The sequence below is a fragment of the Vicia villosa genome, unplaced genomic scaffold (genome assembly GCF_029867415.1).
Source record: "Vicia villosa cultivar HV-30 ecotype Madison, WI unplaced genomic scaffold, Vvil1.0 ctg.004358F_1_1, whole genome shotgun sequence".
NCBI classification, from domain to species: Eukaryota; Viridiplantae; Streptophyta; class Magnoliopsida; order Fabales; family Fabaceae; genus Vicia; species Vicia villosa.
In genome coordinates, this window is record NW_026706421.1 from 59,161 (window position 1) to 73,902 (window position 14,742).

The 14,742-nt window shown below is 30.0% G+C and overlaps 1 protein-coding gene and 1 long non-coding RNA gene across 2 annotated transcripts; one reads left to right on the forward strand and one right to left on the reverse strand.

Moving 5' to 3' along the window:
• Positions 1-932: 932 nt before the first annotated feature.
• LOC131642001 (uncharacterized) lies at positions 933-1,486 on the forward strand. The gene is made up of 2 exons (XM_058912294.1): positions 933-1,057; positions 1,162-1,486. The coding sequence occupies exons 1-2, from the start codon at positions 933-935 to the stop codon at positions 1,484-1,486; spliced, it is 450 nt and encodes a 149-aa protein (XP_058768277.1).
• Positions 1,487-9,052: 7,566 nt separating this feature from the next.
• On the reverse strand, positions 9,053-10,651 carry LOC131641997 (uncharacterized). Its single transcript, XR_009295708.1, has 2 exons — positions 9,410-10,651; positions 9,053-9,314 (listed from the first exon to the last, which is right to left on the reverse strand). It is a non-coding gene; the product is annotated as an uncharacterized LOC131641997 (long non-coding RNA).
• Positions 10,652-14,742: the final 4,091 nt, after the last annotated feature.

A 14,742-nucleotide genomic window follows, 5' to 3' on the forward strand; every position in this document is an offset into this window, starting at 1 on the left:
GGTAAAGACTGAGGGTTTTCTTGAGGCAGTAGAGAATAGTTAAAATCAACTTATTCAAGGTAAACCAATGTATAGAGTTTGGAAAAAGTTGCAGATATTACAAGGAGTCATAAAGGAGAGAAGTAAACCTTTCCAAAGAATTACAAAGAAGTTGGACAAAGCTAGAGAGGATCTTGACAAAGCCCAGGAAACCTCATAAATGACAGGATGGACACTACAAAAATCAACACAGTGAAAGTTTGTATGTAGAAAGTCATGCACCTGTCAACTGTAGAGGAAGATATGTTATGGAAAAGAGCTAAGGTCGATTGGATAAAGCTTGGAGACACCAACAATGCTTTCTTTCATGCCACTTTAAAAAGAAAATTCAATACTGCTTATATAAGTAAGATAAAGGATAAGGATGGTAACATGTTACATAGCCAGAAGAAAATTGAAAAGGAAGTCATTGATTTCTATACAAACCTTGTTGGCAACTCTACAAGTGGCATGAGGAAAATTGACATTGAGGTCATGAGAGGAGGGAAGCAGCTCAAAATTGATCAATGTGAGATCTTAACAGGCCATGCTTCAGAAGATGAGATCTATAAGGCTTTGAAGAGTATCAATGATATAACTGCTCCTGGGATTGATGGATATGGAGCTAGGTTCTTTATTACAAAGAAGTGAACAATACCTTAGTGACCATCATCCCCAAACATGCTACAACTTATATGATAAAATATTTTAGACCTATTTCATGCTGCACAATAGTCTATAAAATAATATCTAAGATTATGGCTACTAGGCTAGGACAAGTTATTAGTAGTATAGCAGATGTTAGCCAAGCTGCCTTTATTCCAGGATAACACATACAAGACCACATCATGCTTGCATATGAGTTGATCAGAGGGTATAGTGCAAAACATGGGCCCACTAGGTGTATGATCCAAATGGGTATCAAGAAGGCTTATGATAGTGTGGAGTGGACTGCAATGGAAGACATTATGGCTGAGTTGAGAATCCCCAACAAGTTTATCAATTGGACAATGGTCATGATCAAAATTGTCTCATACAGGTACAAAATTATGTTTCAGAAAATTTACAAGCAAAGATAGGCTTGATATAAGGGGACCCCTTATCTCCTCCCTTATTTGTGTTGATTATGGAGTATCTCCATAGAATACTGGAGAAGATTGGTAGACAAAAGAATTTTCAATACCATGCTAAATGTGAGAAAATTGGGATAATTAACTTGAGTTTTGTTGATGACCACCTGCTGTTTGTTAAAGGTGACATTACTTCTGTGAAAATGTTGATGACATGGTTGCAAACCTTCTCTGATTTAACAGGTTTGGAGGTGAACCCCACAAAATGCAAAGTGTACTTTGGAAATGTGGAGGAAGAAGCTAAGCAAGATATCATAAGAGCTACTACTTTTGAGAACGGGGAATTGCCTTTTAAATATTTAGGGATTCCCCTCACTAGCAAGAAGATCAATGTGTAACATTGTCTTGGATTAATTGAGAAGATAGTTAGTAGAATTAGGCATTGGAGTTCTAGATTGCTTAGCTTCACAGGAAGAACTCAATTGATCCAAAATGTTCTTTTTTCCACTAGTAACTACTGGATTCAGAGCTTGCCCATGCCCAAAAAAGTCATTAAGAACATTGAAGTTATTTGTCGTTCCTATCTTTGGGATGGTACAGAGGTCATTACCAGAAAATCCCATGTGTCTTGGCAAAAAGTCTGCACTCCCAAGAAGAAAGGTGGGCTCAATATCATTGATCTCCATGAATGGAATAAAATTTGTTTAGCTAAAAACCTGTGGAATCTGAGTGGTAAGGCTGATAGCCTTTGGATTCGATGGATCAACACATACTCTATAAAAGGAGGCAACATTATGGAGGTCTCAGTCAAGCAATCTGCATCCTGGGTGATGAAGAATATCTATTATATAAGAAAAGTTGTTGCTCAGGAAATGACAAAAATACCCTTTAGTTACCTTAATTTAAATCATTGTTTTAAAAACCAGACCGGACCGACCAGTCAGACCGGTCGAACCGGGAATCAGCCTGGTAACCGGTCTGGTTCAATAGTTGGATCAGGAATTTTATTGAACCGGTGTAAACCGCTAAAACCGGGAAAACGTCGCGGTTTAAATGTAATTTTTAAAATTTTTTTATTTTATAAAATTAAAATAACGTTGTTTTGACTATTTTAATTAAAAATTAAAATAAAAAATAAATAAAAAACAAAAAATTGTTGCAGATCCAATTGATTTTGTTACTGATAATCTTGATATTGAAGGAGACTCCAACATTGAAACAATTTTTCTTTTATTGAAATTAAATTTAATAGACAATGAAATTTTTTTTTTATAAATTATTCAATTAGCTTATGTTGTTGCGATTATACTTTTGTTTGCAATTATATTTTATAATTATGTACTATTTTATTGTGTGTGATACTTATGCTTAAAATTTGAATTTAAATTATGAACTTGTGGTTTTTTTTATAATATGATGTTTTCAAAAAATTTAAGTGCTAATTATATTTTGTAGAGACTGAATCATCCGGTTCCACATATTTTATACCTATTTAATTTTGTTATAACACCCGATCTATACAACCGAGTTATTCGGTTTAACTCGGTTTAGTCATGCGGTTCGACCAGTGACCCATTGGTTCAACCAATAAACCAGTGACCTAGTGCCCTCACCGATTTGATGTCCAATCTGATTTCTAAAACACTGGTTTAAATTAATAAGTTGGGGGCAAAAAATTGTCTTTTTTTAGTTTTTTCCAATTCACTTTTCACTATTCACTTTTTCACTTTTTACTTTTTACTTTTTTTGAATTCAAATTATTATTTCCCCCAATTTTCTCACTTCTCTTTTTTGTTTATATAAAAGCAGAAAATAAAAACATAGAGTTATAATTCAACAATAACAATATTTTTTTTTAAAAAATCTATACTAATAACAATACATCAATATAACTAGTTCAATATGAAAACAAATTATAACTAATTCAATATTAAAAAAATTATGCTTAGCATTAAATTTAATAAAAAGATTATTATGATGATTTTAATTGATTGTTAATTTAAATTTAAAATAGTATTTAATTTTTAAAAATTAAATTTAGTTATTGAATATTAATAACGAAAAAAGATAATTTGAAATAATTTTTATTTTTAGATACAATATTTTTTAAGAAAATAATAATAATCTTAGTTTAAATAAATTATTTCAATTAAAATGAATTTAAAAATAGAGTTTAATAGTAGTACACTGTTACTGTAAAAAAAGATTACACATACATCCAATTAGAATATTTTAAAGTGCCAAATCAGAAAAGTATTTTAAATTTTACAGTGCGACTTACCATAATAATTAATACCACAGTAATCACTATAACCAAATTATGTAGAACAAAAAATCTCAGTTCATGTATGAGGAAAATGATAACATAGATAATGCACAAACAGTTTCAACTCTTGAAGTAACTTCTTCCAGTCTCTTTTCACTATCTTCCGCTTTAGATTTCAAAATATGGAGATCAAAGTTGTTCTTTCTCAAGGCAGACCAACGAAGTTGTACCTATGCATTTCAACACTATTCCTCAAATAAGTTGAACTTTCAATTAAATCCCAAAAATAAATTTATACAAACAACCAACCAAAAGAAGCAACAGGGAATTCAGTTCCTCTTCCTCCAAAGCTTTTAGCCGTGTCTCTGCATGCAATGAATCATACTGCAAAATAGATCAATACATTGTTCTCAAATATAATCAAATCAATTTTAGTAAAATTAGGTTAGGATTTAGCTATATACCTTCGAGGAGAGAGTTGAATTCAGATGCTGAATTTTTCTGCCATTTCATTCATTCGGTTTTCAGACTCTTCTATATACAAATCCCTTTCTGCTACCTTTCGATTGGTTTCTTCAAGAACAGATTCTGCATTCAAGTAATTCAATTCAAAGTGAAATGCAACGTAATTTGAATGATAGGATATGAAGAAGAAGAGTGTTGTTTGAATGACTATGTAGCTGTCAATAACATGGTCTTTTCTACATCAATGTGTAGTGGGGAAAATCTGAGATTGAAGCCATTAAATTGACTTGACTCAATATTTCAGTGAAAGTCGCCACCGCGCTTTATTGTTTCCAAAGGAGATGAGAAAAGAACGAAGAAAACCCAAAGTTTGTTTTTAAAACAAAAATAGATCTTAGGTACAGGTGTTGATTATACAAGGGGGAGGTTTTAAGCACCCCTCATATCTGTGGTACTCCACAGGAACCTTTTTGAAAATATGTGTTTATTAAAAGATATCGTGTGCGAAAAAAAAAGGTTTGTTTGAATTTTTAAAATAAGCTCGGCAAAGCATTAAGCCTTGTGCCTACATACCTCCTCAGTGCAATGGAGAAGTCAGAGCTAATGTAGTTCCACTTAAAAGGGAAAACGTTTTTAAAAGGGATAAACACTTTATCATCGTCGGAGAGAAATACTCAGCCATTGATATTGATCATGAGAACAAATGGATTCTTTGCATCACAAATGAAAGAAGGACTCTGTTTCGGATGAAAATCAACGAGTATGCCACTAGCTCTCTCACGTGGAAAAGATCTCATTATATCAATCAGTCTCAAAATCGTGGGGTATCGCAACTCACTACAACAATTAATCGTGTCTAAACTTTTGAAAGAAAAAGCCACTAAGGGTAAAGGATATTTTTAAATAAAGGTTTTAAAAGAGGTTTTACAAACATGAGAAGATTTTTGAAAAAGGGAGAAGATTTTGAAAATCTAAGAAGGGGAGGAGATGAAGAGGCTATCCTAGTGCGTAAAATAAAAGCTAAGGAAAGAAACAGTCTAACTGAAGAAGAAGCTAACACTTGACATTAAGAGTCAAGGTAGATTTCACATCCTTTGAACTATCAATACTAAACCAACAAATTAACACTTGGGGATCCTGTTGAACGTATTATCTTTAGTACCACTTTGCATTAAGCACATTAAAATTTTGACGAAACACGGGCAGAGTAACGGCTGTTTTTGGGTAAAATCCTTATCACGACGCCTTGGAATTAACCATCAAGGGCTTTCAAGGAAATACCTGCACACATAAACAAACAACAATCCAATTCCAGACAGACAAAATAACGACAGAGTAACAACAGAATAATAGGGTCCAGAAGTACTAAGTCCAAAAGTCCAATTCTCCAAAATGCTCGGGATAGTAACCAATAGTCCATAGGGCCTTAAGTATTTTTTATATTTTTGTTGTTTATCAGTGTTTTAGCACAAAAATAGAGTATGGTCCAAGTGGATAAAAAGAAAATAGCGGAAACATAAACAAAATGTCCAAATGGACAAAGAGAAAATAGCGGAATGTAAACGTCCAAATGGACAAAGAGAAAATGGCGGAAACATAAACATGATGAAATGATTAAATAAAGCAATAAAGCGAGAAACAAAGAGCAATATAATAAAATGCAGAAATTAAAGTCAATTGTTAGATGTTAAAGATAACCATCTTGAAACTTGTCAAGTATGTTACCAAAGTTAATAATAAAGATTGATGGTGAGTGAAGGATGTTCTCGGATTTAACTTCGATGGAAATTTATCAGAAGCTTGATAAAATCATAGCGACTACACGATAAACTTCCATAAGTCTTAAATCAACCACATACAATTCTCTTCCATGTTTGATCTTTTTTATTTGGGACACGAAATATTGCGCAATGTTAAGTAGATCGCCAAGTGATTTATGTAGAAATCACCCTACAACGAGGCCGATCAAAAAGAAGGAGAAGATGAATAAAATGCATAAAATAAAATCACTCACATTATCATTAATATCATTCATCTAATATTATGGATTTGGTAATTTCAAACCTATCAACATCCTAGATCCAATGATATTAATGAAGTAGAGGAAGAAAGAAGGCAAAACAAGCATAAAAAAGAAAAAAAAACATTCTGCCTCAGTGGAAATTGATTTACCTCTGTAGGATTTCAAATATGGCGCAAAAAACAGAGTGGAAATCGATTTCCCTTTGTAGAAAATCGATTTACTGCGCACAGTTTTCAAAAAAACAACATTAGGAAGCATAAAACCTTGCTTAAGCAATAACACAAACACCTTATGATCTCATATATCAATGTGCATGAATTTTTCATCAAATCTTCACCAAATGTCACCAATATAGCATCAAAGATGCATCACACACAAGCACAAAAGAATCACATTGTGAAAGATGAAAAAAGATGTAGAAATTTACCAAATCTTGAACAAAACTTAGATCCTCTTCAATAACAACCAACACAAATCTTGATCTCTCAACAATGGAAGAAAAAGTGAGATGGATGATGGTTTAGCTCAAAGTTAGTGAGGTTCAAGATGTAACTCACTAACTTTATGAAAGAAGAAAGAGCTTTAGGTGAATTTGGTAGGGATGATGAGAGAAATTGCAAGAGTTTATTTGGCTATTCAAGCTTGTAAAATGAAGAGGTGAAGGCCTCTATTTATAGTATTGGAGAGAGAGGTGTAGGCAATTTGGTAATTGTTCAATTGGTAATTAATTTGTGTTTAACTTGATAAAGTGAGGTTAATGAAAGAAATTAATTTGTGGTTAGGTGGAATATTGGTAAATGGTAAAGAATAATCAAGGAAAATGTGTTTGGTGCCAAAATGATGTCATGCTTCCCTCTTTTTTTCAAATTTCGTCCAGGGAAATCGATTTCCTATATGGGTAAATCGATTTCCATAGTGAAATTTTCAAAAATCCATTTTCTTGCACTATTTTGATTTTTGCCCGATCTTTTACCTGTAAAATATAAACAAAAGAGACAAAGTACATATTTTTGGATTTTGGTTAGTATAAAACAAATAAAAGCTAGAAATGCTTGATGATTCCCCTCAGATATAATCACTGTATCAAAAATAGAGCTTCAGAATGGTGCTCTTGATTGATGATAAAATGTAACTGATGTATGATCTTAGGGTCAAAAATTGGAGTATGACACAATGCCTTCCATATTATCAGTGCAAACGTAACGATCATGCAAGCAAAACACATAACTCTATATTACTACTAAACTGATAAACCAGAATATGAAAAACCTAGAATCTCAATTGACACTATTAAAGTTAAACCCTACACATCCTAAAATTAAAAAAAATCATGGCTCATTCTTGGCATAACACAAACCCTAAAATGAAGATTTTACAACCTAAACATCAAAATTGAAAGTTTTCATGTAAAACAACGTAAAAATGGAATTATGTTGGTATGAATTGAATGAAAAGATTTTTCAAGAGAGAAAGAAAGAGAATGAACCAAGACAACACCCTGAGTGAGGACCTTCCAGATTTGAAGAGATTTGTTAGAATCCACAGTCTCAAGACTTTCTTCAGTTAACAAATGGAGAAAGTCAAATTTGGTGTGGGTTGGAAAAGCCAAGAGGTTTTGGAGAGAGACTGAGAACGAAAAAAAAAGTTGAGAGATATGATAGGGTTGTGTGGGAAGGGTAGAAATTTGGAAATGACAAGGGAGGGTGGCGTGTTTGGTTGGTCTGTAGAAGAGTAGGTTTTTTTTTCAAAAGTAATTGTTGTTGGTCCACTGAAAATATTATATGCAAAAGACATTTTATGCCCCAAGAATATTAATTTAGACTAAAATAATCAAAAGGTATTTTGGGGAAATTCAGAACAGTAAATTTTCTTATATTATAGATGATATTTATGATCCAAATTTTTTTTATTCAAAAGAGGTATACGGGAAAAAACTATTATTGATCTAAATATTTTTATATATGAAAATGATATTTATGATTCAAAAAAAATTTAATCAAAAAAGGTATACGGGAAAAAAACTATTATTGATCTAAATATTGTTATATATGAAAAATGGTATTTGTGATACAAAAAATTTTGATTCAAAAATGGTATATGAGAAAAAATGTATTCTTATATACAAAAATTTATTATTGATCCAGATATTTTTCTAAATGATACATAAACATAAATAATATTTGTATACGGGAAAAAATTTATTATTGATCGAAATATTTTTATATACAAAAAATGGTATTTATGATCCAAAAAATTTAATTCAAATTTTGATTTGAATTTAAAATAAATATATTATGTAAACAAATACGCGTACCAAACCAGAACCCGTGCTTATGCACGAGTTTGTTACTAGTTTTAAAAATCAGGAATGTTGTAATTCAGATGCAGGTTTGGCAGCAGAATCTGCAACTGAGCATGTATAATGCTAGAATAATGTATTTGAACTTGAAGGACCCTGTGCAGGATGTTTGTTAGAGGAAAGCTATGTTTAGCAATCATGCAATGCCGAAAGCTATACACACTCTTTGGAGAGCATGTCATAATAGTCTACCAACAAAGGAAAGACTCTGTAGATTTAGCATGCTGAATATAGATGTTTGCAAATTTTGCAGGGAGAGCGAAACCCTTGATCATGTGCTCTTTACTGTCCTAGGATGAGGCCTATATGGGAGGGAGTTTTGTGCTGGCTGTAAGTGGTGCACACACCACAACAGTGAAAAGAGGAATTGTCGTGGTTCATCAATATATGCAAGAAGAAAGGTCGGATGCAGAGAATAATTCAATGTGCTTTTACTGAATCTGTACATGAGTGCTGGAGATTTAGGAATGCTATATGTTTTGGGAAAGATATAAGCATACATCAGTGTATCTCTAACATCATAGATGTTGTAGTTTATAGATGTTGGGAAAATAGGAAACTTAGACCTCACTTGAGTAGGCTTATGCTACCTTGGGGTAGATTGTTTTGTTTGGTCTGGTGCTTCAAGCATGGTTGGATATGATATTATCACTTGATCTGTAATAGTTTTTTAAATCTTAATAAAGTTATTCTTTTGATTCAAAAAATATAGATAAAAAAAATCATATCTCTTTATTTAATTAAGTATTAGTAATAGTGTATTATTTTTTATCAATGTAATAATAGTATATTCTTAAGGATAAATAAATAATATTAATTTTTTTTTTTATAAAATAAAGGTAAAACAAGAGTGCTAACTAAATGGAGCAGGTTTATTAGAGAATTAAAATTACAATAAAATACTGAATAAAATTCACATAGAGAGAACATGTGAACATTAACACTACATTGTTAATTTGTAAAAATATTTGAAACCCTAGGCAATTGCCTAGCTGGCCTACCCCTTGGGCCTTGACACACAATAGCAAAACGTGTGTATGCACTTTCGAATTTTAGATCGCATACAAATAGATATAGGACAATCTTCATCAACTAAGCAAACATTATCAAAAGCTGTAATGTCAGATAACAAAAATGTTAATAATATAGAATAAAACTTGTGAATAAGATAAAGAAAAAAAATTAATTCTTTTAGAAAGTGAACTTACCTTCAGCCATACCGATACATATGAAAAGAAAAATAAATATAACATAAACAAACTTTAAAACTCCAGCCATATTTCTCCACATTTGCATGCAAAAGTAGAAAATTATAAGTTCAATTTATAATGTGAAAACCTCTTTTTTTTTATTAGAATTACTCTTTCGTATATTTAAGTGTTGTGTATGTCTTTATAACTCATCAAAATGATCATATAAATATAAAAGTATTGGTGGTTAGTAGAACTTTTATTTTTTTTAAAGATGCGCATGAAATAAATCTCAAAAGAGAAATTATAGGATTTAATATGTAGAATAATCCTCAAAAGAATGTGTAGAAGTATGCTTAAAAAAACTTATTCACCTTGGTTTTCATTTGAAATCGAGGGGTAAATTTTTTTTACTTTGGCTTTTGTTATAATCGAGAGAATAATTCTCTATGATGGATTGCAAGAACAGAAAATTATTTGAGTTTAAGGTTTGTGTTCATAAGTATTTATTTGAGCAGAAAATCATTTAATTATCAAACTTTTTTTGTTTTATATCAAAAACAAATGCAAGCAAAAACAATTGAAAATATCCTGGCACCCAACATTTGATCTTCTCCAAAATTCAATGATTCGAACATCCAGCATTTTAGCTTCACTGACAAATTAATTTATTAATATTATGTGTATACAATATAACGAGTTTTTTTTTTTACAAAAAAAAATCTATGCGGATATCGGGGTTCGAATCCATGTGCAAATAACTTTACACCTCAGTTTTTGAAAATTCGAGTAGTAAAGTGGCAGCTTTTCATGAAGCACTTTGTTACCCCGCTTCTTTATCTGAGGTTAAATATATTTCACACCTGAGGTGAAATGTATTTTTTTATAGTAGTGTTTGAGTCTGTTCTTAACAATTGATTCTCTTGTGTGAAACATCATAACCTCCTTGCTTTTTAATTTACTTCAATATTTTTCTTTCTTGGAGATGCTCATGATAATTCTGCTTTATTTTCTTCTTTGTCATCATAAAAAATCTATTATACCTATTTATAACACAGAGCTACAATTTTGACCTAAGTTTTTAAAATAGAAAATTATGATTCTGAGCCAAATCTATTAAGAGGCTTCCTAATAGATATAGGACGAGTTCACTCCATAATAAATTATACAATTATTCTAATTGATATAAGGTGTTTAAACTTATATTATAAAGTAATTTAAGGGGGGTTTTAAATAATCCTTGCAAAATAACTTTCAGAATTAAGAGTATTTTTTTCATAGTGTTTAATTAGTATATATATATATATATATATATATATATATATATATATATATATATATATATATATATATATATATATATATATATATATATATATATATATAAAGATGTTAAAAATAATTTTAGTAATTACATATTCAAAATATATGTATTTGATGAATATTTTTTATTGTCGTGACTTAACCTTTTTAACTAAATAGGTTTATAAAAAAACATAGATCTTTTCTGTTTTAATTTTTTTCTAATTTGACCTGAACCTATGTAGATTAAGTCGTAGGCCTCTGTTAGTTGATCTGACATATTCTCACCCCTAGTTGGAAGGAGTATGCCATTTTTTAATTGTATTTTTTTTTTATTATAAGATTCTTTTAAAGGATCAATTTATTTCTTTGTAAAAAAATTATTATTCTTTTTAAAAATAAAAATATCATCTTTTTAATATTTTATACTATCAATCAATTACAACTATGAAAGAATAATAATAAAAATATTTTAAAATCAAAAACTATTAATCTTAGAGAAAAGAAGTGATGCAGTGTAAAATAGATTTATAATGTCAATCAGTCACAACCATATATTCAATTATACCCCAATTTTATTTAAAAAAATTTTAATGACATGATAAATTATTAATTTTCTATTAATTGAGTGTGTAAAAAAACTTTACAATAACAAATATTATTCTCTAAATCTTATAGATATTATTAATTATACTATAATTTTATTTATATTTAGTATGATTTGCAAAATTGTAAGCATCAGACAAAACAATAGAAGACAACCATTTAACACTAGAAGACAACCATTTAAGATAGTGAACAACTTCATGTCTTATATTATATATGATTACATAAGAATAATCCTTTAATATTAATTTAAAATAATTTATATTTATGGATCCAATAACTTATACACACACTCACAAATCATCTTTATGCATTTTCATATTATAAAAAATTATAATATCAATTTATAATATGAAAATTTTTCTTTTATTTTAATTGGAATTACATTTAAATGACTTTTTGATATATTTAACCGTTGTATATGTTTTTATTAATTAGAATTATTTTAAATGACTCTTCGATGTATTTAAACATTGTGTATAAATTTTATAGAGAAGAGATATTTGAACTCCTAAATTTTAACACCATATAGCTACACCATATGAAAATACAATTGAAACAAGTGTTAATTTAATTATTAATTTTTTATACCATATGAAAATACAATTGAAACAAGGGTTAATTTAATTAATAATTTTATTATTGTTTTAAATTAAGAATTGAAGATAAGTGTCCAACACTTTTTATAGTGTCCATATATGTTTTTTTTCTATGACTCATGAAATTAATCACATAATATTAAATATAAAAGTATTGGTTGTTAGTAGAACTTATCTATAATATAAGAAAAAAAGATGTCGTAAAAATCTCACAATTGTCCTTTGTTTTTTAAATCTACCAACACTTTAAAATAGGGGCAGTCTTGGTTTGTTATGTTTCTCTATAACATAACTGTTTTTACTTATTTAACTTCAATTTGGGAGCTACATTCATATGGGTCGATTATGAAAATGTATGTTTTTGATATTTCATATGTAAAATCTTCATTTTAGGATTTATTATTTATCAATAACGAGTCGTGATTTTTCTTAATATCTAGATGTGGGGTTTAACTTTAATGATCACAATTAAGATGCGAGGTTTTTCATGTTATTTTTTATGGATTTAGTAGTGATTGGTTTATGTAAATTATATTTAGTGAGAAAGTCTGTAAATTATATTTAGTAGTGATTGTTACGTCTGCACTGATCATATGAAAGGCATTGATGTGCATCACTGACAGTAAATCTCCTGTTGTTGTTGTTGTTGTTGTTATTCTTTCAGGAAGTATGGATTTGGTATTCAAGCGGGTAAGTCAATCTTATGCATGGAAGACTTGGGTTTTCTTAATGAGAAAACTTCCACACTATGCCATAAAAGACCTACGACAGCGCTTTTTTTGGGTTTTAAAAGCGCTGCTGTAGGTGGCGCTGCTATAGGTTTTAGCAGCGCTTTTGGTTTAGTCAAAAGCGCTGGCGTAGATACGCCTAAGGCAGCACTTTTTCTTAAAAAGAGCTTTCATATATTGGCATAAGGCAGCGCTTTTTCTTAAAAAGAGCTTTCATATATAGGTCTAAGACAACGCCTTTTCTGAAAAAGCGCTTTCATAGGTGTTTTTAATAAATCTATTATTTTTATAATTTCTAATATTTTGACATATCTCAAATTCTCACTAATACTATTTTGAGAAACATTTTTATTATATCAAACAAATAAAAATAAAAAAATATACATTTAATATGAAATATTTTATGAATTGAATCTATAAGTATTGCATATATTTATTATCAAAATACAAATAAAACATCACTAATTTTATAAGTGCTCTAGAAGCTAAGTTTACAATCAAAATCTGAAAACACAAAATACAATACAAATATATATATATATATATATATATATATATATATATATACACACTGATTTGCTCCCTAAGAAAACTAGTTCTCTCCAGCCGAACGTGACTCCTCGATGGCCATAATTGACTTTCCAATAATGCACAAATCAACTTCTAATTTATCTTCAATTGTCCACGCATGCTAAAAAATTTACTTGATGGGCTCTATAAGCAAAATGCACACCATGTAGTAGAAGAAAATCTTGACTGGATTCTATGTCGGAATTTAGAATGGATTCAAGTTCCATTATCAATCTTTTCATGTACATCTTCACCAGAGTCATAGAAGCATGCTTTATCTGCATAAATGGTGAATATCTAATCAACTCGAGTTCTAATAAACCTTTTCAAAGGCCAATACGGATAACTTAGATTTGTATGATATAGGATTAACTATGTATGATATTTTGGCCCTAAAACACAATAGAAGAACAAAGATGGAGTCGAAACCAAAACTGTTTCAGAAACGGGTTCACAGCAACCCTTCGCGAACAGTCGCGATTTTTCACCAAATTTCAATTCAATTTTCCAGAAAGAGAATTGCTTCTCACATTCTTATGAATTGGAATTATTTAGAAAAGGATTTGGAATGGGAACAGTGTCTGATTTTGGTATAAGAAAACATACACATTCAAAAAGGTCTATATTTACGGTTCTATATTCAAATATGTAAAATTATTAACCATGGCTCCTCATTAATTCCTAAAGAATCCCTAAAAAAAAATTAATTCCTAAAGAAATCACATGGTTTATGGTTCTGTCATGTTCAAAATATATGGGTGGCTTTCAAATTTGAAAATTCATAGTCCTACCGAAAACATAATCTAGAAATGGATTTTCATTGAAATGAATATATCATATAAAAAACGTGTCCAGAAGAAATGAAAATTATGCTACTACTAACAACATATATGTTTCTACATGAACTAAATAAATTTGAATGCAAATATTCATATATTAAGGCATGAACATGAACCCTACTCAATATATTGGATTCAAAAATAAAACATGGTTTTTATATTCAAGCATTTATATGGATTATAAACATGCATCTAAGCCTCTGATACCACATGTAATATTTATCACAGATCACGAAATATAATTTACATTTCATGAACAATAAAAACTTCAGTCATAGTTGCATGAATTAGGACGCCATTAAAATTAGGATTAATAGTAATTTGCCCCCTGCAATAGTAGCGATATTCGGTTTACCCCCTTTTAAAAAAAAAATTTGTATTACCCCCTGTAATATTTGGGTACCCCCTAAACGTGTAAAAACCAGGGAGTAAAATCAAAAAAATATATTTCACAGGGGGGTAATTTTCCCTCTTAGGGGGCAAAAGACTTACAATTTTAATATTATAGGGGGTAATACAAATTTTTTTTTTAAAAGGGGGGTAAACCGAATATCGCTACTATTGCAGGGGGGCAAATGACTATTAACCCTTAAAATTAAAACAACATGAGTTGATATTTACCTTTTTATTAGCAGTGGAATCCCAAATCTGGACATGGGAATTGTTCAAACCAATGGCTAAATGGCGACCATCTGGAGCCCAGCTAA

Coding starts and splice junctions, on each gene's coding strand:
- LOC131642001 (XM_058912294.1), top strand. CDS start 933: ATGGGTATCAAGAAGGCTTATGATAGTGTGGAGTGGACTGCAATGGAA. Junction 1,058..1,161: donor ATCAAAATTGTCTCATACAG/GTACAAAATTAT, acceptor GTATCTCCATAG/AATACTGGAGAAGATTGGTA.